General features: G+C 40.4%; 1 protein-coding gene across 2 annotated transcripts in view; it reads right to left on the reverse strand.

The window, feature by feature from the left end:
* The window catches only part of sorcs3a (sortilin related VPS10 domain containing receptor 3a), an 850680-nt gene that overhangs the window by 186311 nt on the left and 638355 nt on the right, over positions 1-26014 (reverse strand). For both annotated transcript variants that reach the window (XM_061977170.2, XM_061977173.2), the window contains exon 10: positions 15345-15491. In XM_061977170.2, the coding sequence (XP_061833154.2) occupies positions 15345-15491 (147 nt within the window). The remainder of the gene's footprint in view (positions 1-15344; positions 15492-26014) is intronic.

The following is a 26014-nucleotide window of genomic DNA, read 5'->3' on the forward strand; positions in this document are numbered from 1 at the left end:
ATATATATATATATATATATATATATATATATAGATAAATACTTGAAAATATATACAGTAAAAATGTTGTTTTAGTTAATTTAGTAAAAACAGAGGCTTCTCACAGGATGAGATAACTTCTGGAAATGACTGGCTCAGAAGGGCCAAAGGTATAGATGTGTGTGTCCAAAATTAATTCTAATGGATGTATTACAATCTTTGCAAGCTGGGTAATGTTTGCTGTGGTCTGGAACAACATGGCACACAAACAACTATGATGAATGCAGATGTGTCATGAGACGTGCAAATATATATATATATATATATATATATATATATATATATATATATATATATATATATATATATATATATATATATATATATATATATATGTCTTAATAAGGTTATCCAAAAAATAGTGCTCGATACCGTAGTAGAGCGCAATATATGTATGTGTGGGAAAAAAAATCACAAGACTATTTCATCTCTACAGGCCTGTTTCATGAGGGGGGGTTCCCTCAATCATCAGGAGATTTTAATGGGAGCATTCACATACCATGGTTTATATAGGGCACAGAGTGGGTGGGTACAGGCTGGCGTAGGGGCGAAATTTTACCAAAAAGCCCTTGATGAAAGCGGCTATCGATGCTGTCAACTAGCAAAGCTGAATTTGACCAAGCAACCCCCCCCCCCGTACCAAAAAGCCCTTGATGAAAGCGGATACAATTTCACCCTCACCTATCAACCCACGCCAGGAAACCAGCCAAAAAAGAACAGAAAACGAAACGACATCATCTGGTACAACCCCCCATACAGCAAAAACGTCTCAACTAACATTGGACACAAATTCCTCAATCTGATTGACAAACACTTTCCCAAAGACAACACCCTAAGAAAAGTATTCAACAAGAACAACATTAAATTGAGCTACAGCTGTATGAACAATATACGACAAATCATCTCAAACCACAACAAAACAATTGCAAATGAGCCGTCGGCCCCCGGACAGAGCGACTCCAAAACCAACAAAGGCTGTAACTGTCGAAAGAAACCTGATTGCCCTCTCAACGGGGGATGCTTACAAACATCAGTTGTCTACCAATCTAAGGTAATACGCAAGGACATTAACACATCCGACACATATGTAGGATTAACCGAGGGAGAATTCAAAACCAGATGGAACAATCACAAGGCTTCTTTCAGGAACCAAAACCTGCGGAATACCACAGAACTCAGCAAACACATTTGGGACCTCAAAGACAATAATGTTGAATATTCAATAACATGGCAAATTCTTGCATCCAGCACACCTTACAATAGTGGTAATAAAAGATGCAACCTATGCTTGAAAGAGAAACTGTTTATTATTTACCGTCCAGACCTGTCATCCCTCAACAAGCGCAGCGAAATTGTAACAGCATGCCGCCACAGACGGAAACACCTCCTAGGTAACACATGAGCCAATCACCACGCCCCTACGCCAGCCTGTACCCACCCACTCTGTGCCCTATATAAACCATGGTATGTGAATGCTCCCATTAAAATCTCCTGATGATTGAGGGAACCCCCCCTCATGAAACAGGCCTGTAGAGATGAAATAGTCTTGTGATTTTTTTTCCCACACATACATATATATATATATATATATATATATATATATATATACATAAATAAACCGTTCATGAATGAGTATATCCGTTCAGCCACCGACTTTTCAATGGAGAAGTCTGATCTACAAAATGTGCAGGCAGCATACCCCTTCCCCTTCGAGCTGTCCTGGTTGAACTGAAATTATTTTTTCCAATCATTTTGGAACTTGCAAGCGTACTTCTTCTTCTTACTCGTCGTCGCCATGTCTCTTCTTCGTTCTTCTGCTTCGTCTCTGTTATGTTTTTGGACATTACTACTTGCCGTAGTTTTGAAGCAATGCATGACGGGAATCCGGATGTCGTGTGTCAGTGTATTAACATGCCGGCTGGAATAAACCCACGCTGAGAAATAGCTCCGTGCCTGCCTACTTTATGGGTTATAGATAAACCTATGGATAACGGAGACATATATAATAGTCTCCTTTTCAGGGGAGAGAGGACGCTAAAGGCAGTGCCTTTAAGGCACGCCCCCGATATTGTTGTCCGGGTGGAAATTGGGAGAAGTTCGGGAGAATGGTTGCCCCGGGAGATTTTCGGGAGGGGCACTGAAATTCGGGAGTCTCCCGGGAAAATCGGGAGGGTTGTCCTGTTGGAACACCCAACTGCGCCCTAGACCCAACCTCCGGGCTGATGATTTTAGGTTGTCCTGAAGAATTTGGAGGTAATCCCATTTTACTCTCTGTAAAGCATCAGTTCCATTGGCAGCAAAACAGGCCCAGAGCATAATACTACCAAAAGCGCCTTATTGGCAGTGAAACTTGCCATGGGACATGTAACCAAATATTAACATTGCCGTATGTAGGGACATATAGTAAATGGGACAATGGAAAAGGAGGATTACCTCCAAATTCTTCAGGACAACCTAACATAATCAGCTCAGAGGTTGGGTCTTGGGCACAGTTGGGTGTTCCAACAGGACAATGACCCCAAACACACATCAAAAGTGGTAAAGGAATGGCTAAATTAGGCTAGAATTAAGGTTCTAGAATGGCCTTCTCAAAGTCCTGACTTAAAAGTGTGGACAATACTGAAGAAACAAGTCCATGTCAGAAAACCAACACATTTAGCTGAACTGCACCAATTTTGTCAAGAGGAGTGGTCAAAAATTCAACCAGAAGCTTGTGGATGGCTACCAAAAGCGCCTTATTGGCAGTGAAACTTGCCAAATGACATTTAATCAAATATTAACATTGCTGTATGTAGGGACAGAGAGTAAATGGGACAATGGAAAAGGAGGATTACCTCCAAATTCTTCAGGACAACCTAACATAATCAGCTCAGAGGTTGGGTCTTGGGCGCAGTTGGGTGTTCCAACAGGACAATGACCCCAAACACACATCAAAAGTGGTAAATGAATGGCTAAATTAGGCTAGAATTAAGGTTCTAGAATGGCCTTCTCAAAGTTCTGACTTAAAAGTGTGGACAATGCTGAAGAAACAAGTCCATGTCAGAAAACCAACAAATTTAGCCGAACTGCACCAATTTTGTCAAGAGGAATGGTCAAAAAATCAACCAGAAGCTTGTGAATGGCTACCAAAAGCGCCTTATTGGCAGTGAAACTTGCCAAATGACATGTAATCAAATATTAACATTGCTGTATGTATACTTTTGACCCAGCAGATTTGGTCACATTTTCAGTAGACCCATAATAAATTCATAAAAGAACCAAACTTCATCAATGTTTTTGTGACCAACACGTATGTGCTCTAATCACTCTATCACAAAAAAAATAAGAGTTGTAGAAATTATTGAAAACTCAAGACAGCCATGACATTATGTTCTTTACAAGTGTATGTAAACTTTTGACCACGACTGTAGCTAAAACCACGTCACTGTACAGCACTGAGTAACCAGCTCTGAGCAGGAAATTAGCAAGTACTTTATTAAAGCGTCTCAAGAGAGAGTAATACAACCGTATATGTCTGAGATATGTTACTGCAGCCAAAGAAAGAGACTTTGTTCGCTCTTTGAATTAAAGTTGCATCTCTGTGTTATCAGGACATAAAAGAACATGCATTTACAGAACTGAATTGAACTTTTCACTGAATGTTCTCTTGTAAGTACATCAAGGGTAGCAGGACTGCAAAGCGAAATCCAAATTAATTAAAACTAAATTGGTTTATTTAATCAAATGGAACTCGTAGTTAATTTGTTCTGATATGAAATAGTTATTACCAGGGAGCATCCAGGGCTAAACATTCATACAAAATATTGGTAGATTCCAGCTTAGCAGCTTCGTAGAACACTAGAAGTAGAGAGCTATTTGTTTATTGTTTCTGCTTTTAATAAACGTGAAATGAAAAAAGTAACAACCAGTTACATGTCCTAATTATTAGTTTGATGGCTGATAGTATTTAATAATATTGGTGCACAAATGCCAAACAACTAAAGGACAAGCAGCCTCTACTGCGGGAGATAGTTATGTGCAGATCGATACTACAATATCGATAACGCAGATACCAAATCCATCCATACATCCATCTTCTTCCGCTTATCCGAGGTCGGGTCGCGGGGGCAGCAGCCTAAGCAGGGAAGCCCAGACTTCCCTCTCCCCAGCCACTTCGTCCAGCTCCTCCCGGGGGATCCCGAGGCGTTCCCAGGCCAGCCGGGAGACATAGTCTTCCCAACGTGTCCTGGGTCTTCCTCGTGGCCTCCTACCGGTCGGACGTGCCCTAAACACCTTCCGAGGGAGGCGATCGGGTGGCATCCTGACCAGATGCCCGAACCACCTCATCTGGCTCCTTTCGATGTGGAGGAGCAGCGGCTTTACTTTGAGCTCCTCCCGGATGACAGAGCTTCTCACCCTATCTCTAAGGGAGAGCCCTGCCACCCGGCGGAGAAAACTCATTTCGGCCGCTTGTACCCGTGATCTTGTCCTTTCGGTCATAACCCAAAGCTCATGACCATAGGTGAGGATGGGAACGTAGATCGACCGGGAAATTGAGAGCTTTGCCTTCCGGCTCAGCTCCTTCTTCACCACAACGGATCGATACAGCGTCCGCATTACTGAAGACGCCGCACCGATCCGCCTGTCGATCTCACGATCCACTCTTCCCTCACTCGTGAACAAGACTCCGAGGTACTTGAACTCTTCCACTTGGGGCAGGGTCTCCTCCCCAACCCGGAGATGGCACTCCACCCTTTTCCGGGCAAGAACCATGGACTTGGACTTGGAGGTGCTGATTCTCATCCCAGTCGCTTCACTCGGCTGCGAACCGATCCAGCGAGAGCTGAAGATCCTGGCCAGATGAAGCCATCAGGACCACATCATCTGCAAAAAGCAGAGACCTAATCCTGCAGCCACCAAACCGGATCCCCTCAACGCCTTGACTGCGCCTAGAAATTCTGTCCATAAAAGTTATGAACAGAATCGGTGACAAAGGGCAGCCTTGGCGGAGTCCAACCCTCACTGGAAACGTGTCCGACTTACTGCCGGCAATGCCGACCAAGCTCTGATACAGATCATAAAGGGAGCGGACCGCCAAAATCAGACAGTCCGATACCCCATACTCTCTGAGCACTCCCCACAAGACTTCCCGAGGGACATGGTCGAATTTCTTCTCCAAGTCCACAAAGCACATGTAGACTGGCTGGGCAAACTCTCATGCACCCTCAAGGACCCTGCCGAGAGTATAGAGCTGGTCCACAGTTCCACGACCAGGACGAAAACCACACTGTTCCTCCTGAATCCGAGGTTCGACTATCCGGCGTAGCCTCCTCTCCAGCACACCTGAATAGACCTTACCGGGAAGGCTGAGGAGTGTGATCCCACGATAGTTAGAACACCACCCCGGTCTGCCAATCCAATGGACCATGCAGGGGTGTCAAACTCATTTTAACTCAGGGCATACTTGCCAACCCTCCCGGATTGTCCGGGAGACTCCCGAAATTCAGCGCCTCTCCCGAAAACCTCCCAGGACAAATTTTCTCCCGAAAATCTCCCGAAATTCAGGCGGAGTTGGAGGCCAAGCCCCCTCCAGCTCCACGCGGACCTGAATGATATGTCGACAGCCTGTTTTCACGTCCGCTTTCCCACAATATAAACAGCATGCCCACCCAATCACGTTATAACTGTAGAATGATCAAGGGCGAGTTCTTGGCTTCTTATGTAGGTTTATTGTTCGGCAGTTTCATTAACGTCCTCCCAGCGCGGTAACAACACACAACAGCAGTCACGTTTTCGTCTACCGTAAAGCAGTTCGTCTGCCGTAAACAGCAATGTTGTGACACTCTTAAACGGGACAATACTGCCATCTACTGTACATGCATATGTGACAATAACATCTACAGCTTTTGAGATAGTGCAGTGCACAACTGCGCACACAACAAGGAGACGAAGCAGAATGCATCATCAGAGAGGGTGTTCAGCATGGTTAGAAAAATAGTGACAGAGAATAGAACAAGGATGGACAATTCAACCCTTAACTCAACAATGAGTAGATGAGTGTTATGTGTGTGTATATGTGTAAATGAATGAACACTGAAATTCAAGTATTTCTCTTATTTATTTATTTATATATATATATATATATATATATATATATATATATATATATATATAAATAAGAGAAATACTCCTCCTTGTTGTGTGCGCAGTTGTGCACTGCACTATCTAAAAGCCGTAGATGTTATTGTCACATATGCATGTACAGTAGATGGCAGTATTGTCCTGTTTAAGAGTGTCACAACATTGCTGTTTACGGCAGACGAACTGCTTTACGGTAGACGAAAACGTGACCGCTGTTGTTGTGTGTTGTTACCGCGCTGGGATATATAGCTAGAATTCACTGAAAGTCAAGTAGTTTTTATATATATATATGAAATACTTGACTTGGTGAATTCAAGCTGTAAATATACTCCTACGCTCTTAACCACGCCCCCCCCCCCCCCCCCCCATGCACACACCCACCTCCCGAAATCGGAGGTCTCAAGGTTAGCAAGTATGGCTAGGGGCCGCATGGAGGAAAATGCGTGCACACGCGGGTCGGACAATTAAAATCATGGCATTAAAACTAAAAAAATAAAGACAACTTCAGATTGTTTTCTTTGTCTTACTTTGGCCAAAAATAGAACTAACACATTCTGAAAATATTACAATAAAAATATAGAAAAACAATTCCGGCAGTGATAAGTTTAGATCCTTAAAGGAATGTCATCCTTGCGCTCTGATTGTATCACCTCGGGACACGCCCACGGCCGCGCACATTCAGGGACGCGCCGCGCGCGTCTCCGCCCTGCAGTAGCCGCCAGCTGCAAACATTCACCGGCAATCAGTGCACCTGCCTGTGATGATCAAGCTGCCTTCATAAGCCTGCACAACCTGGCATGCTGGCGCCGGAATATAGTCTTCTGTAAGCCACGTCCTGCTTGATGTAATCCTGCTCTCTCTGTGTTTTGCCCCTCCGTGTTTTCAGTGCATGTTTTCTTGTGTCGTCCCCGCAGTACCCTCCGTCACCTTGAAAGTGAGCTGTGCGTCTCACTTTTCCCTAGATCTCCCTCTGGACTCTGACTGCCTCCCTCGATCCTTGACTTCCCCCGCAATGGACTCGGACTTGTATGGACTTCCTCGTCTCTTGACAACATTTGTTAACACACACCTCAGCTAAATACTACACATAGTCTGTCACCCATTCCATTTTGGATTTCGTCACACACACCATTCTATAGTTTATTAGTATTGTTTATTATTATATATATGGTCTATATATATAATACATCTTTGAATAAACCCCCTAGTGTCAGTTGCCGTCACCTCCCTCCTACAATAATAACAAGGAATGAAGAAAGTGAATGAATTCATTTGTAATGAATACATTAATATATGCATTAGTGTTGTCCCGATACCAATAAATTGGTACCGGTACCAAAATTATTTCAATACTTTTCGGTACTTTTCGATACTTTTCTAAATAAACGGAACGACAATTTTTTTTTTTTTTATTGGCTTTATTTGAACAAAAATCTTACGGTACATCAAACATTTGATTCTAATTGCAATGTTGTCCTTAAATAAAATAGTGAACATACAAGACAACTTGTCTTTTATTAGTAAGCAAAAAAAGGCTCCTAATTTAGTCTGCTGACATATGCAGTGACATATTGTGTCATTTTCCATTCTATTATTTTGTCAAAATTATTAAGGACAAGTGGTAAAAAAATAATTATTAAATAATAAATAAATGATAAATGGGTTGTACTTGTATAGCGCTTTTCTACCTTCAAGGTACTCAAAGCGCTTTGACACTACTTCCACATTTACCCATTCACACACACATTCACACACTGATGGAGGGAGCTGCCATGCAAGGCGCTAACCAGCACCCATCAGGAGCAAGGGTGAAGTGTCTTGCTCAGGACACAACGGACATGACGAGGTTGGTACTAGGTGGGGATTGAACCAGGGACCCTCGGGTCGCGCATGGCCACTCTTCCACTGCGCCACGCCGTCCCTATTATTAATCTACTTGTTCACTTACTGTTAATATCTGCTTAGTTTCTCTTTTAACATGTTCTATCTACACTTCTGTTAAAATGTACTAATCACTTATTCTTCTGTTGTTTGGATGCTTTACATTAGTTTTGGATGATACCACAAATTTGGGTATCAATCCGATACCAAGTCGTTACAGGATCATACATTGGTCATATTCAAAGTCCTCATGTGTCCAAGGACATATTTCCTGAGTTTATACACATAATATACATTTTCTTAAAACGAAAGAAGATCTTGTGATGCCAAAAAATATTGACGTAATCATAGTAGTATCGACTAGATACCGGTACTTTTCAGAGGTGGTATAGTACCGAATATGATTAATAAGTATTTTAGTAGTATACTAATACCACACTGTAAAAAAAAAAAAGAAGTTGAGAAAACACACATTTTCAAGGCAACTGTTTTGGTACACTGTAAAAAATACGATTTGCAATTGTTGGACTAATTATAGTTTTCAAGTTAGTCGGACTCAGAAATAAGGCTTCACTATGTTTAACTACCAAAACAGTGTCTGGCCAGCAGTAGTCAAAACTTGAGAAAACGCAAAAATCGTGTTGCATCATGTTGCCTTGTGTCGGAGGCAGATATTTACATATATCCGTATTTAAGTGTTACTTCTTTAATTTCATCATCATATTACAAAACAGCTAGTGTTTTTCTTCCAATTGTGGTCTTTTGGTTGTCTGCAAATACTGTGTGCTAACCTTGGGTATGGAATGTAAGAAAGAGAGATACTCCTTCTTATCTATTCTTCTGTCCAGATGCGGAGGACAATGGGCATGTGTTTGGGCTGGAAAGACAAGACAACGAGGGTGGGAGGGAGAGAGACTTTATAGAAGAGAAGGTTTCCATATTTGAGGGCAGACCATCTTAGCTGCGCGATTGAATGTTCTATGCTGGACTGGTCTCATTTATATTTGCAAAGCTTTGCAAATATATTACAAAATACCTATTCTGTCTCTGGTGGTTCTTTTACTCAGCTTTAAGTGTCGTAAAGAGCTTGGGAGCGACGACCAGAAACTTGAATTCCCTGGGAGGAACAACTGGTCCAAACGCAACACTTGAAAATGTGCGTTTTCTCAACTTTTTTTTTTTTTTTTTACAGTGCAGTATACCGTACAACCCTAGTGGTTAGAGTGTCCGCCCTGAGATCGGTAGGTCGTGAGTTCAAACCCCGGCCGAGTCATACCAAAGACTATAAAAATGGAACCCATTACCTCCCTGCTTGACACTCAGCATCAAGGGTTGGAATTGGGGTTTAAATCACCAAAAAATATTCCCGGGCGCTGTCACTGCTGCTGATCACTGCTCCCCTTACCTCCCAGGGGGTAATCAAGGGTGATGGGTCATATGCAGAGAATTATTTCGTCACACCTAGTGTGTGTGTGACAATCATTGGTACTTTAACTTAACTTGAATATTAAAACAAAAATGTCTTATTTATTTATTTATGAATCAAGTAACGTTTATGATAACCTTTTCCCAAAACACAATATAGAATGTGAGCTATAACAGGATGATGCATGCATTTATCATTTGTTTTCAAAACAGTTACAAAAAAGTGGGACCCCAAAAATTTATGGTGGGACCCCATTTTTATGACTTGAAATTTCCCAGCGCCAATACTGATGACTTGTAATTTCCCAGCACCAACACTGACGGAGCAGCAGGCGGATGTGGCCTGCGGGCTGGTTCTACTACTAATCAAATATCATCCCGGGTTAGGGTTAGAGGGTTAGGGTTAGGGTTGGGGTTGGGGTTAGGGTTAAGGTTAGGGTTAGGCCATAGATAATTAATTATTGACTTTGACACATAGGGTGTAGAGTACCTAATAATTGAGAGCTTGTCTAAATGAAACGTGATTGGTGGGAACTACTTTTTCTTACGCCTACGTAAGTAGGTAGTACACTGTGCTGTGCTCAGTCATTCACTCTGCCATTTGTTTAATTAAGGAAAGTACTGGAAATGACTCACTCAGTCTTATAAAACAGGAGGCGTGTGTATCCTTTTATTGTCGGCTATTTGGAGACACGACATATCAACATCGTATGTTACGCCCTGTGATTTTATATTGTTTGAAGAACTCATTTCCATTGAGGGCCACATCGCAGTAATGGCTGCTTTGAAAGGGCCGCTTTTTTAAAATTAATTCACATTATGCATGCGGGTAATAACCTGTGATTAATTAATTAATCGAAATGCATATGCATTTGATTATTAGATTTTTGTATGTATAACTTGCTTTAAAATCATAAATAAAGGTGACAAGCAGATATTTAACTATTTGTTTTCATCTCAGAAAAATAGTTTTGCAATACAGTGTATAACAGGGGTGTCAAACGTAAGATGAGTTTGTTAAGTATAACATGAGCTGCAATTTTTTTTTTAAATGAAATAAATTGCTGTTCTAAATGTGTCCACTGGGTGTCGCAACAGCAATTCCAGTGTTCCATAACAGTGTTTAAAGATGACGTATTAACTGACTTTAAGCGCCGTCCGGATTGGCTGCCGCTACTCCAGTCAGCGTCGATTGTGGCTGGCGACGGACTAACGCTGTAACGACGCATAATACCTTTTTTTTTTAATTGTAAATTATCCACTCAACAGATAAAATAACAAGAGTAAAATGCAAAGTCAACATGACCATCATCTTTGAAGTTAGATTTCCATGTGGCGCTCGCAGTTTGTTGACGGCACGATGTGCACCCTGAACTCCGTTGTAAAAATGTATGTTTCTACATTTGTTGTTTGTTCTGTTATATTTTATGCTTAAATATACCATGTTCACGTTGGTTAATTTGTAGTTATGCTACCTTTAATTCAGCTATCATGGTGTCATTTTGATCATTGTTTTGATTATATTATAATTAGAGATGTCCGATAATGGTTTTTTTTGCCAATATCCGATATTCCGATATTGTCCAACTCTTAATTACCGATTCCGATATCAACTGATACCGATACATACAGTCGTGGAATTAACACATTATTATGCCTAATTTTGTTGTGATGCGTTAAACAATGTAACAATGTTTTACAAAATAAATCAACTCAAGTTATGGAAAAAAAAATGCCAACATGGCACAGCCATATTTATTATTGAAGTCACAAAATGCATTTTTTTTTTTTAACATGCCTCAAAACAGCAGCTTGGAATTTGGGACATGCTCTCCCTGAGAGAGCATGAGGAGGTTGAGGTGGGCAGGGTTGGGGTGGGGGTGTATATTTTAGCGTCCCAGAAGAGTTAGTGCTGCAAGGGGTTCTGGGTATTTGTTCTGTTGTGTTTATGTTGAGTTACGGTGCGGATGTTCTCCCGAAATGTGTTTGTCATTCTTGTTTGGTGTGGGTTCACAGTGTGCCGCATATTTGTAACAGTGTTAAAGTTGTTTACACGGCCACCCTCAGTCTGACCTGTATGGCTGTTGACCAAGTATGCTTACATTCACTTGTGTGTGTGAAAAGCCATAGATATTATGTGATTGGACCGGCATGCAAAGGCAGTGCCTTTAAGGTTTATAGGCGCTCTGTACTTCTCCCTACGTCTGTGTACCACTCCTGTACAGCGGCGTTTTAAAAAGTCATGAATTTTAGTTTTTCAAACCGATACCGATAATTTCCTATATTACATTTTAAAGCATTTATCGGCCGATAATACCGGCAGTCTGATATTATCGGACATCTGTAATTATAATTGTGATGTTTGAATGATGATAAATGAATGTGTTGTGGCAGTTGCGGATGTCACCCATGCGGCGGTTTGAGGAAACACTGGCTTGCTTTTCCAAGCATGTCTTTAATGAACTGCCAACATGGGAATGCTGAACAGGAAGTGCTTAAAATTCAATGGCAAAGTTCATGGTGTTTTGGAAACGGCACCAATGTTTTCCTCCGAGTCTTCCACTAACTTGAGGTGTTTTTGCCAAGATTTGTATTATGTACATTTTCACAATGTGCTTGTTCTATTTTTGGCCACAGTAAAACAAAGAAAACAACGTTGAAGTTGTCTTTTATTTTGAAGTTATCATGCCATGATTTTACCAGTCCGGCCCGCGTGGAAATAGATTTTCCTCCATGCGGCTCCTGGGATGAAAAGAGTTTATAATAAAATATTTGGCATGATCAGATAGTATTACATTTTAAAATATGCATTGTTTTCTGTCAAAATTGAAAACAATTATGCATTTAGTAAAAAAAGAAAAAAAAAAAGTATTTTATTGAAACTAGAAATGTCTTCCGATAAATGCTTTAAAATGTAATATCGGAAATGTATATCAACCATCGGAAATTCTCAGTATCGTTTCAACCTCCCGATTTTCTCGGGAGACTCCCGAAATTCAGTGCCCCTCACGAAAATCTCGTGGGGCAACCATACCACCGATTTCCACCCGGACAACATTATTGGGGGCGTGCCTTAAAGTCACTGCCTTTAGCATCCTCTTCAACCTGTCGTCACGTCCGCTTTTCCTCCATACAAACAGCGTGCCGGCATAGTGAATGCAATCCATACTTGGTCAACAGCCATACAGGTCACACTGAGAGTGGCCGTATAAACAACTTTAACACTGTTACAAATATGCGCCACACTGTGAACCCACACCAAACAAGAATGACAAACACATTTCGGGAGAACATCCGCACCGTAACACAACATAAACACAACAGAACAAATACCCAGAATCCTTTGCAGCACTAACTCTTCCAGGATGCTACAATATACACCCCTTGCTACCACCAAACCCCACCTCAACCCCGCCCCCCGCCCATCTCCCGAATTCGGAGGTCTCAAGGTTGGCAGGTATGCTCTAGTATACTCTGGACTGAAGCGGTGTGCCTTCATTGTTTTTGTAGCTGTTGTTTTGAGGCATGTTTAAAACAAATAAAAAAATAATGCACGTAGTAAAAGTCAAAGTATAGTATTTCCCAAAGTTGTAGTGGGTATTAAGATTATCTCAGGGAGTGCATGTCCCAAATTCCAAGCTGCTGTTTTGAGGCATGTTAAAGTTAAAAGTTGAATTTGTTCTCTTATTTTGGAAAACCTTGATTTTGATTGATTGATTGAAACGTGTATTAGTAGATTGCACAGTACAGTACATATTCCGTACAATTGACCACTAAATGGTAACACCCCAATAAGTTTTTCAACTTGTTTAAGTCGGGGTCCACGTTAATCAATTCATGGTAAAGTTACATTGTTTAATGCATCCAGCGGGGCAGCACAAGAAAATTAGGCATAATAATGTGTTAATTCCACGACTCTATATATCGGTAGATATCGGAATCGGTAATTAAGAGTTGGACAATATCGGAATATCTGCAAAAAAAGCCATTATTTGACATTTCTAATTGAAACCCATTTATTCCAGGCTTTCGCGGGCCACATAGAATGATGTGGCGGGTTTGACAACTGTCCATTAGATATATTTGCACAAAGTATAGGTATTGGATTGGTAGCGGTGATACCAGCCTGAATTTTACTCGGTATTGGGTCGCAAATAAATTTTGTCGTATCGCACCAGCGGTAGACTGATTTTATAAATAGTGTAAAATAAAGATGTCCGATAATATCGGCAGTCCGATATTATCAGACGATAAATGCTTTAAAATGTAATATCGGAAATTATCGGTATCGGTTTCAAAAAGTAAAATTGATGACTTTTTAAAACGTGTGAGTGGTACACGGACGTAGGGAGAAGTACAGAGCGCCAATAAACCTTAAAGGCACTGCCTTTGCGTGCTGGTCCAATCAAATCAAATCAAATCAAATCAACTTTATTTATAAAGCACATTTAAAATTTACCACAGGGGTAGCCAAAGTGCTGTACAATGAGCAGGTTAAAAGATAAAACGAGTACCGAGCAAACACAACACAACACAAACAGAACATGATAAAAAATAAATAATTAAAATAGAATTAATAAAAACATAAAAACATAAAAACAGGATCACAGCAGGTGTATTATGGGGCGCCATTGCAGGATGGATATCACTCAGTGTTAAAAGCCATGGAATAAAAGTATGTTTTTAAGAGAGATTTAAAAACAGGAAGAGAGGAGGCTTGTCTAACACTCAGGGGTAGGTCGTTCCAGAGCTTGGGAGCAGCAACGGCGAAAGCTCTGTCACCTCTAAGCTTCAGCCTTGTGTCAGGGACCGTCAACAGCAGCTGATCGGCTGATCTTAAGGATCGGGTGGGGCAGTAAGGCTGAAGGAGGTCGGAGAGATAGGTTGGCGCGAGGTTGTTTAGACATTTAAAAACAAATAAAAGGAGTTTAAAATGTATTCGGTAACGCACAGGGAGCCAGTGAAGGGACGCTAAAATAGGGGTGATGTGCTCACGTCTGCGGGTCTGTGTTAGCAGACGAGCAGCAGAGTTCTGCACGAGCTGCTATCACATAATATCTACGGCTTTTCACACACACAAGTGATTGCCATGCATACTTGGTCAACAGCCATACAGGTCACACTGAGGCTGGCCGTATAAACAACTTTAACACTGTTACAAATATGCGCCACACTGTGAACCCACACCAAACAAGAATGACAAACACATTTCGGGAGAACACCCGCACCGTAACACAACATAAACACAACAGAACAAATACCCAGAACCCCTTGCAGCACTAACTCTTCCGGGACGCTACAATATACACCCCCCGCTACCCCCTCTACCCCCGCCCCCCTCAACCTCCTCATTCTCTCTCAGGGAGAGCATGTCCCAAATTCCAAGCTGCTGTTTTGAGGCATGTTAAACAAAATAATGCACTTTGTGACTTCAATAATAAATATGGCAGTGCCATGTTGGCATTTTTTTTCCCCCATAACTTGAGTTGATTTATTTTGGAAAACCTTGTTACATTGTCTAATGCATCCAGCGGGGCATCACAACAAAATTAGGCATAATAATGGGTTAAATCCACGACTGTATATATCTGTATCGGTTGATATCGGAATCGGTAATTAAGAGTTGGACAATATCGGAATATCGGACATCGGCAAAAAAGCCATTATCGGACATCTCTAGGGTACAATAAACAATTAATAACCAACCATTAAGTGTTTCTTCTCGGATGCATCCCACAAGGGTTTGTGAAACAGGTTTGTCATGGTTAATAATTGATTAAAAAGAGCCTGCTGCTTGCATTTTGTGCCTAGTGAAGGCAATCAAAATATCATTCAAAACATAAAGAGAAGCAACACGTAAAAATGTCGAAGTGTCTCACCAGAATGCAGTGGATTTCAGTTCCATCCAGGTCAGTTGCAGGAGCTTGCAGGAGCCTCCAATCCCTGCCTTTGTTGTAGGTGATGAAGGTCTTCACTTGGTTGTCTTGCCGTTTGTTGGCAATCAACATGCCTCTAATGCCTGCCACCTGGAAGGCACAAAATAATGAATTCACTCATTAATTCAGTCATTTATTTTCGACACCATTTTTCCTCATTAGGGTCAGACACCTTTGGTTGGTTTCAAGACTCTAATTTAGCCTAGCATGCATGTTTTTAGTATGTACAAAACCCAAAACATGAAATGTGGACTCGTCAGACCACAGAACACTTTCCTACTTTGCATCAGTCCATCTTAGATGAGCTCGGGTGATCATTTCTGGGTGTTGTTGATAAATGTCTGGAGCTTTGCACTTGCACTTACAGCTGCAACGACAAACTGTAGTTACTGACAGTGGTTTTCTGAAGTGTTCCCGAGCCCATGTGGTGATATCCTTTACACACTGATGTCGGTTTTTGATGCAGTACCGCCTGAGGGATCGAAGGTCACGGGCATTCAATGTTGGTTTTCAGCCTTGCTGCTTACGTGCGGTGATTTCTCCAGATTCTCTGAACCTTTTGATGATATTACGGACCGTAGATGGTGAAATCATGAGACTGAGAAAGTTGAGGAATGCTCATCAAACACTTATTTGGATCATCCCATAAATGAAGAGGCTAATTGGGAACAGGTGGGTGCCATGATTGGTGATAAAATCAGCTTCCATGAAATGCTCAGTCATTCACAAACAAGGATGGGGCGAGGGTCACCACTTTGTGAACAAATGCGTAAGCAAATTGTCGAAAAGTTTAAGAACAACATTTCTCAACCAGCTATTGCAAGGAATTTAGGGATTTCACCATCTACAGTCCGTAATATCATCAAAAAGTTCAGAGAATCTGGAGAAATCACTGCACGGTAGCAATGATATTCTGGACCTTCGATCCCTCAGCTGGTACTGCATCAAAAAAGCGACACCAGTGTGTAAAGGATATCACCACATGGGCTCAAGAACACTTCAGAAAACCACTGTCAGTAACTACAGTTTGTCGCAACATCTGTAAGTGCAAGTTAAAACTCTACTATGCAAATCGAAAGCCATTTATCAACAACACCCAGAAATGCCGCCAGCTTTGCTGGGCCCGAGCTCATCTAAAATGGACTGATTCAAAGGCCATTTTAAATCAATCCGATACCAAGTAGTTACAGGATCATACATTGGTCATATTCAAAGTCCTCAGGTGTCCGGGGACATATTTCCTGAGTTTATAAACATAATATTAAAAAAAAAAAAGATGTTGTGATGCCAAAAAATATCGATGTAATCATAGTAGTATCGGACCGGTACTTTTTAGAGGCGGTATAGTACCGAATATGATTCATTAGTATTGTGGTACTATACTAACACCGGTATACCGTACAACCCTATACTATATACATCCATTCATACATGAATACTACTTAAATGTATTTCCACGAAAGAAAAAAAAACACATTTTGACGGCGTTTTTACTTTTATTTCATTTTGTAGTGGTAGCGACTTCCTCCCGGTCAACTTCCTTTGTTTTCACTTTGTCGAAGTGCGCATGCGAGTGACATCGAGGCCACATGGGGGCCTGTGCGCATTTACACTGGAGTATGTTTACAATCACATTTTACTTGCAGTGTAAACAGTCAGCTGGAAAAAAAATCTGATCTCGAAAAAAATCAGATTCGGGCTGCAGTGTAAACAGTCTATAAGACCTCCGATGCAGACACAAGGTTGGTATTTTCTTGTATGTTAGTCAAGTCAGTTACACAAGGTAAACATGGTAAGTGGCAGGTACACAACAGCCAAGCACACAAGCTAGACACATGTAATACATGTACAAACCCCGTTTCCATATGAGTTGGGAAATTGTGTTAGATATAAATATAAACGGAATACAATGATTTGCGAATCCTTTTCAACCCATATTCAGTTGAATGCACTACAAAGACAAGATATTTGATGTTCAAACTCATAAACTTTATTTTTTTTTGTAAATAATAATTAACTTAGAATTTCATGGCTGCAACACGTGCCAAAGTAGTTGGGAAAGGGCATGTTCACCACTGTGTTACATGGCCTTTCCTTTTAACAACACTCAGTAAACGTTTGGGAACTGAGGAGACACATTTTTTAAGCTTCTCAGGTGGAATTCTTTCCCATTCTTGCTTGATGTACAGCTTAAGTTGTTCAACAGTCCGGGGCTCTCCGTTGTGGTATTTTAGGCTTCATAATGCGCCACACATTTTCAATGGGAGACAGGTCTGGACTACAGGCAGGCCAGTCTAGTACCCGCACTCGTTTACTATGAAGCCACGTTGATGTAACACGTGGTTTGACATTGTCTGGCTGAAATAAGCAGGGGCGTCCATGGTAACGTTGCTTGGATGGCAACATATGTTGCTCCAAAACCTGTATGTACCTTTCAGCATTAATGGCGCCTTCACAGATGTGTAAGTTACCCATGTCTTGGGCACTAATACACCCCCATACCATCACAGATGCTGGCTTTTCAACTTTGCGCCTTTAACAATCCGGATGGTTCTTTTCCTCTTTGGTCCGGAGGACACGACGTCCACAGTTTCCAAAAACAATTTGAAATGTGGACTTGTCAGACCACAGAACACTTTTCCACTTTGTATCAGTCCATCTGAGATGGGCTCAGGCCCAGCGAAGCCGACGGCGTTTCTGGGTGTTGTTGATAAACGGTTTTCGCCTTGCATAGGAGAGTTTTACTTGCCCTTACAGATGTAGCGACCAACTGTAGTTACTGACAGTGGGTTTTTGAAGTGTTCCTAAGCCCATGTGGTGATATCCTTTACACACTGATGTCGCTTGTTGATGCAGTACAGCCTGAGGGATCGAAGGTCCCGGGCTTAGCTGCTTACATGCAGTGATTTCTCCAGATTCTCTGAACCCTTTGATGATATTACAGACCGTAGATGATGAAATCCCTAAATTCCTTGCAATAGCTGGTTGAGAAAGGTTGTTGTTAAACTGTTAAACAATTTGCTCACGCATTTGTTGACAAAGTGGTGACCCTCGCCCCATCCTTGTTTGTGAATGACTGAGCATTTCATGGAATTTACTTTTATACCCAATCATGGCACCCACCTGTTCCCAATTTGCCTGTTCACCTGTGGGATGTTCCAAATAAGTGTTTGATGAGCATTCCTCAACTTTATCAGTATTTATTGCCACCTTTCCCAACTTCTTTGTCACGTGTCGCTGGCATCAAATTCTAAAGTTAATGATTATTTGCAAAAAAAATTTTTTTATCAGTTTGAACATCAAATATGTTGTCTTTGTAGCATATTCAATTGAATATGGGTTGAAAAGGATTTGCAAATCATTGTATTCCGTTTATATTTACATCTAACACAATTTCCCAACTCATATGGAAACAGGGTTTGTATTTAATTGAACAATATTCCAGGGTAAAAGAGCACATTTGTCAATACTTGCATATTACTTACACATACAAAGTCTCCAAGGCACAAGCGTATTAGAAAGTATCCAGTAACAAATGTGTTCGCATCATTAGCTCAAAGTTAAAGTCAAAGTGCAACTGATAGTCACACACAAACCAGATGTGGTGAAATTACCCTCTGCATTTTTACCCATCCCCTTGTTCTACCCCCTGAGAGGTGAGGGGAGCAGTGAGCAGCAGCGGTGGCCGCGCACGGGTATCCTGTTGGTGATTTAGCCCCCAACTCCAACCCTTAATGCTGAGTGCCAAGCAGGGAGGCAATGGGTCCCATTTTTATAGTCTCGGCCGGGGTTTGAACTCACGACTTACCGACCTCAGGGCGGACACTCTAACCACTAGGCCACTGAGTAGGTGTAGAGTAGTGTGAATTATATTTGTGAAGTGAATTATATTTATATAGCACTTTTCTCTAGTGACTCAAAACGCTTTTACATAGTGAAACCCAATATCTAAGTTACATTTAAACAAGTGTGGGTGGCACTGAGAGCAAGTGGGTGAAATGTCTTGCCCAAGGACACAACGGCAGTGACTAGGATGGCGGAAGCGGGGATCGAACCTGGAACCCTCAAGTTGCTGGCACGGCTGCTCTACCAACCAAGCTATACCGCACCCAGTAACTGTCTTCGTGTAAAAGGTATTTAAGGACAGTGGTCCGAGAAGACAGCAGAATCAGTGATCAGGCTCATACTATTTCTCCTGGAACTGCAGTTCCAGTCTGAGGCTCGCTAAAAACTAATTAAGCTTTTTGTTCGACGATTCCTCGTTGGCGTAATGGTAATGGGTTCCATTTTTATAGTCTTCGGTATAACCCGACCGGGGTTTGAACTCACAACTTACCGATATAAGGGCGGACACTGTAACCACAAAGCCACTGAGCAGGTTTAACTTTAATTATTATGCCAAAAATATATATATTACCACTCCACTTCAATTTAAAGACAGCACAAGACTGTCGTAAGGTTAGTATTTATTAATACCGAACATTGTTCTTTGAGTAATTTGACTTAATCAAGCCTTTTCAAACAATTTACACTACAAACTAATACAAGTATGTAATGTAATTCCTGCTGATATCGTATTGGATTAATATCAATATTGTACAATACTCAAGGCTCCAATATCCAATATGAAGTGGAAAAAGTTTGGGACACCCCTAAATCCCGACACTTTCAATGTTCTGAAAAACTGTTCTCTGTGTACTGTGCAGTGCTTCATAGAGTATACATTTCAGCCAACTAATGTCTTGGAATTGCATGCAAAGACTACGGCAAAAAAAATTGCAATTGCCACCCAAAAGTGTAAGAAAGCAAGATATAACAACTGGATGGCACAGTTATCATAATCAGCATACTAGCCAACCCTCCCGAATTTTCCGGGAGACTCCCGAATTTCTGTGCCTCTCCCGAAAATCTCCCGGGACAACCATTTTCCTGAATTTCTCCCGATTTCCAGCCGGACAACAAGCACGCCCCCCTCCAGGTCCATACGGACCTGAGTGAGGACATCCTGTCATCACGTCCGCTTTTTCTTCATATAAACAGCGTGCCCATCATAACAACTATGGCTTTTGGAGAGTGCACAACTGCGCACACAAGAAGAAGGAGACGAAGCAGAAGAACGAAGAAGAGACAGTCATGGCGACGACGAGTGACAGAGAATAGAACGAGGATGGACAATTCAACCCTAAACTTACTCCTCTCCTGCAAATTAAATTTCACAGATGCTGCCCATACCTATGCTCCTTCAAAGGCTGTGCCACTGGCAGCAAAGCATTGCACTTTCAAATACAACAATGAGTAGAGGAGTGTAATGTGTGTGTATATGTGTAAATAAATGAACACTGAAATTCAAGTATTTCTTATATATATATATATATATATATATATATATATATATATATATATATATATATATATACATATATGTATATATACATATATGTATATACATATATATATACATATACATATACATATATGTATATATATATATACATATATATGTATATATATATACATATATATATATATATATATATATATATGTATAAATATATATATACATATATATATATATACATATATATATACATATATATATATATATATATATATGTATATATATATATATATACATATATATAGATATATACATATATATATATACATATATATATATATATACATACGTATATACATATATACATACATATATACATATATACATACATATATATATATATATATATATATATATATATATATATATATATATATATATATATATATATAAATACTTGAATTTCAGTGAATTCTAGCTATAAATATACTCTTCCCCCCCAAGGTTGGCAAGTATGATAATCACTTCAGTCTTAAATGTAAAAAAAATATATATATATATATATATATATATATATATCAATTATTATTTATTGACACATGAACACATGCAAAAGGACTGCCGTTGAATACTGGTATCGACTCCAGGTACCGGGAATTGGTACAAATGTGAAAGGTACCATCCCTAAACACGTCATCATCGTTGCCATGTGAACATGTGGTTTTACTTTTATATTTGTCAGTAGCTTGTATCGCAGTTTAGTTTGTAGTCACGATATCCTGTCAGCAGGAAGCAACAGCATGACAGCCATCGTCAGTCGGCAACGTCTCTTTTTCTGTCCTAAGTGCTCATAATTACACAACTCAGTGAATCAGTGGACACAAATTGACATGGGATAATAAGTACCTACATTGTTGTGACTAATTTCTCAGAAGCATAGTTATCTCCTTGAATAGAACCAAACACGAATACCTATATTTCTGGAACAGCCCGCCATTTGTTGCTCAGGGGTCACACTTATGCTGAACATACCTAACGTTGTCTAAAAAGGAAAAGGGTGGAGCCAGTTACCGTGGTTACCAGGTCACTGTGATCATCTTCTTGAAGAGTTACAGCTGTGTACGTGGAACTACGGGATAAATGTATCTAAAGAGAGTACCGTATTTTCCAGACTAAGGCGCACTTAAAATTATTATTTTTCTCAAAACTCGACAGTGCGCCTTATAACCAGGTGCGCCTAATGTACGGACTCCGTACTCTGGCTCCCGCACACACTAGGAGTCAAATATATTGTACATACAAATACACATATATACTCACATACACACCATTATTCATACGTGCATACATACATAGGTACCCACGCTCCAACATACATACACAAAACAGTACATACCTACACACTCAAAGTTCATACATCACGCACATTCACTGTACAAACATACATATACACATACATGTACATATATATTCACTGTACAAACATACATATACACATACATGTACATATATATTCACTGTACAAACATACATATACACATACATGCACATATACATTCACTGTACAAACACATACATGTACATATAAATTCACTGTACAAACATACATATACACATACATGCACATATACATTCACTGTACAAACAAACATATTGTCATGTCTGTTGATCATGTTTTTGTTTGGTTAGGTTCTGTTTGGTTTTTGGACTCTTAGTTTCTGTTTACGCTCCATTGTTTTTGTTACCATGACTACCATTAGTTTCACGTTTGCACTCACGCACCTGTTGCCAATGATGTCACTATTATTTAAGCCTGTCACTTTCTGTTGGTCGGCCTGGCGACATTACCCTTGCTACCTCGGTTACGTCTACTAACTCTGTTACCCATGCTACGCTTGCTACCATAGTTTATGCTTCATGCCATGCCAGGTAAGTTTTGTTTTTCCATATCACAGTTAGCGAGTTTTGTTTTATGTCCATAGTTCCTGTCCATGTGTCAGTATTGTTTTCATAGCCACGTTTGTTCTCCGCCTTGTGCGCGCCTTTTGTTTGTTCTTTTGTTAGTGTAAAATTAAATTATGTATTAACCTTCATCCCATGTCCGATCCAATTCCTTTGCATTCCGGGAAAACAAACCGTCCCACAGTCCACGTCATGACACATATACACATACATGTACATATACATTCACTTTACAAACATACATTTATACATACTGTACATATACTTTCACTGTACAAACATACATATAAACATACTGTACATATACATTCACTGTACAAACATACACATACTGTACATATACAAGTACATATACATACATACACTCATGCATATAATCACGTTTCATCAAACGTTGTTGCCCTAGAGTAAACTGGATAACACATGGCACACTGACAAAGCTAAACCTAGTGTTACAATAACAATCTACAAGGTTAATATAGCTGGCTTCTCTTTCTTCCCCTCCATTTATCTGCTTTCTTTTGCATCTCTAGTTATTACATATATGTATTGTTGCATTTGAACAACTGTATTGTTAATGATAGAGGTAAATTATTGTTATTATTCATTATCAGTAGTGCTATTTCTATTGGTTTTTGTATTGCTCCATTTGTAGTGTAAAAATGCTCATTGTCATTTCTGTATTATTTTTTATTTCACTAACTGCTTCTTTGCTATCACGTTTACTATCATACTTGTATATATCATATTTGCTGATGTTGTTCTGTTGTTGTTGTTATTGTTGTGTTTACTGTTGTTGTTTTTGTCTCTTTGCATTATCGCCCTCTTGTCCCCACAATTCCCCCCTCTGTCTTACTTTTCTTCTCTTTCTATCCCCTCCTGCACCAAACGATAATATAAATACATTGAATAAAGTCAAATACAAATAAGGCAACAAGAGAAGTATCCCAAACTTCTCTTTTGTAAAGTAAATCTGAACAGCCGATATGGGCATACATCAACTATATGATTTTCCTGAGAAGCTGGACAGGACCCAATAATAAATAAATAAATAAATAATGTACGGAATAATTCTGGTTATGCTTACCGACCTCGAAGCAGTTTTATTTGGTACATGGTGTAGTAAGTGTGACCAGTAGATGGCAGTCAAACATACGAGCCACGTGTAGACTGCAATATGTTGGCAATATGACTCAAGTAAACAACACCAACATGTTACATGTTCCATTGGAAATATAGAACATTACACACGGCGCTCAAAGATCCATCAAAATGTTTTAATACGACTTTGGTAAGCGATGAAGCCGCACCGCTTGATGTGCTTCAATATACGAGTATTATACCGGATCCGGGCACTGCTGAAATGGACTGCAGGTATTGGATTTCAGACGCAGTCCGATAAAGTTCAATACCGTTTTTTTTTTCACTAGTATTGGATTAATATGCAACATCAAAATGGGAACGAGACACCCCTTCTTTTAACAGTCTGTGTTAAGTGGTTCACTTTCATGTCCATCTCCCAATTCTCGAGGTGGATGGGATAATGGTCTACAGAATCTGTACTCCTTGCCACATGTTGGACGGGTCATTGTCAGAGGTGATAAGTAATGCATCACATGTACACACTTTTCTGTATTTAAGTTTTATTTATTTATTTGACTTCAACTGACTTCTTTGTAAGTCGGTTCCATTCTAGAGGCTAATCTTTCCTAGGATGAAATGGCAACCAAGGTAATCAAAAAGGTCAACCAACGAATGACATTTCTCTATAGAATCTCCTCTCTGGTAAACAAAAGTACCATGAGGATTCTAGTGGGAACTCTCATTCAACCCTTTTTCGATTACGCATGCACCTCCTGGTACCCTAGCACCTCCAAAACCCTCAAATCTAAACTCCAAACATCCCAGAACAAGCTAGTCAGATTACTTCTAGACCTCCACCCCAGATCCCACCTCACTCCTACCCACTTCTCCAAAGTGGGCTGGCTCAGGGTGGAGGACATAGTAAAACAACTTGCACTGAGCCTGGTCTATAAAATCCGCTACACCTCCCTGATACCGAAGTACATGTCAAACTACTTCCTTAATGTAAATGACCGCCATAACCACAACACCAGGGGGAGCTCCACTAACCACGTTAAACCCAGATTCTGATCTAACAAAGGTCTTAACTCATTCTCTTTCTATGCCACATCAATGTGGAATGTGCTCCCAACAGGTTCAATCAATCAATCAATCAATCAGTTGAATCTGTACTGTACTTTTATTTAAGAATAGTACTGCGGCGTGTTTGAACAGCATGCACATTAGTGTCAGTTGCAGGATGGCAAACTGCATTAGAGAAAAGTAAGACTTTTGTCACATGCCTGGACTCTATGGAGAGTTTTATCCCAAACAGATCAAATATGAGCTGACCCTCAGCACTGTGTCGCTGACTTAGACCACTTATGTCTAGAACCCTCTGTGGCAACAGCTCATCTCAGGCCAGGGATCACACGCCACGTTAGGAAGGTTACATAATCCTTGGCCTGGAACTAGCTCCTTTTTATTTTTATGCTTATGTAGTTGTTTACTGAGCTCTCCTTCCTCGTTTGTTCAAAATCACCATCATAGCCAGTGAATCCCCTTGTTCATAGCGCTCTTCCACGTCCGGAAGAGAGCTTCCGTTGGTAGTCAATAATTGTAAAGTTCAGCAATTAGTGACTGTTATTGTTTGTCTTTTTAGAGATTTTTGACAATCACAACACGTTTGTTCTGATAAGTTAGTTCCTCATGCAAGACGGTATTAGAGTCAGTGATGTCACCAGTGATGGGCAGTAACAAAGTACATGTAGCTTAACTACATTTCCCAGTAGTTTGACGGAAGCCTCACTACTTTTTGAACGATTCCTGTAGTTTAGCTATTTTAAACCCATGTAGCGAGGTAGCTTTCACCAAAGCTACAACATACAAAGAGAGCGATTAAACTGTGAATCCAGGCCCCAACAAAATAAGGAACAATTACAATGACCTGGATGAATGAGAACATCCATGTATACGAAGAAAATCCATGATGATTGGTTGATGTTCGTATGATGAGTCACAAATAGCTAAGGTAAGGGCGAATCATTGCGAACTGGCCAATCAGAGGCAAGATAAGGCGGGACATCCAAACCAGGAAGCAAAATCATAACAGACATGCACTCATGTCACATGACGACAACAGACTCCGAGACAGAGGGACGCTTCAAGCTGACGACTCAAAAAAAAACGTACTTGGCAGAGGGAGTCTCTCATGTAGATAACATTTATGTCCAGGAAACCCACAATAAGG

This window comes from Nerophis lumbriciformis, linkage group LG16 (assembly GCF_033978685.3).
Source record: "Nerophis lumbriciformis linkage group LG16, RoL_Nlum_v2.1, whole genome shotgun sequence".
Taxonomy (NCBI): domain Eukaryota; kingdom Metazoa; phylum Chordata; class Actinopteri; order Syngnathiformes; family Syngnathidae; genus Nerophis; species Nerophis lumbriciformis.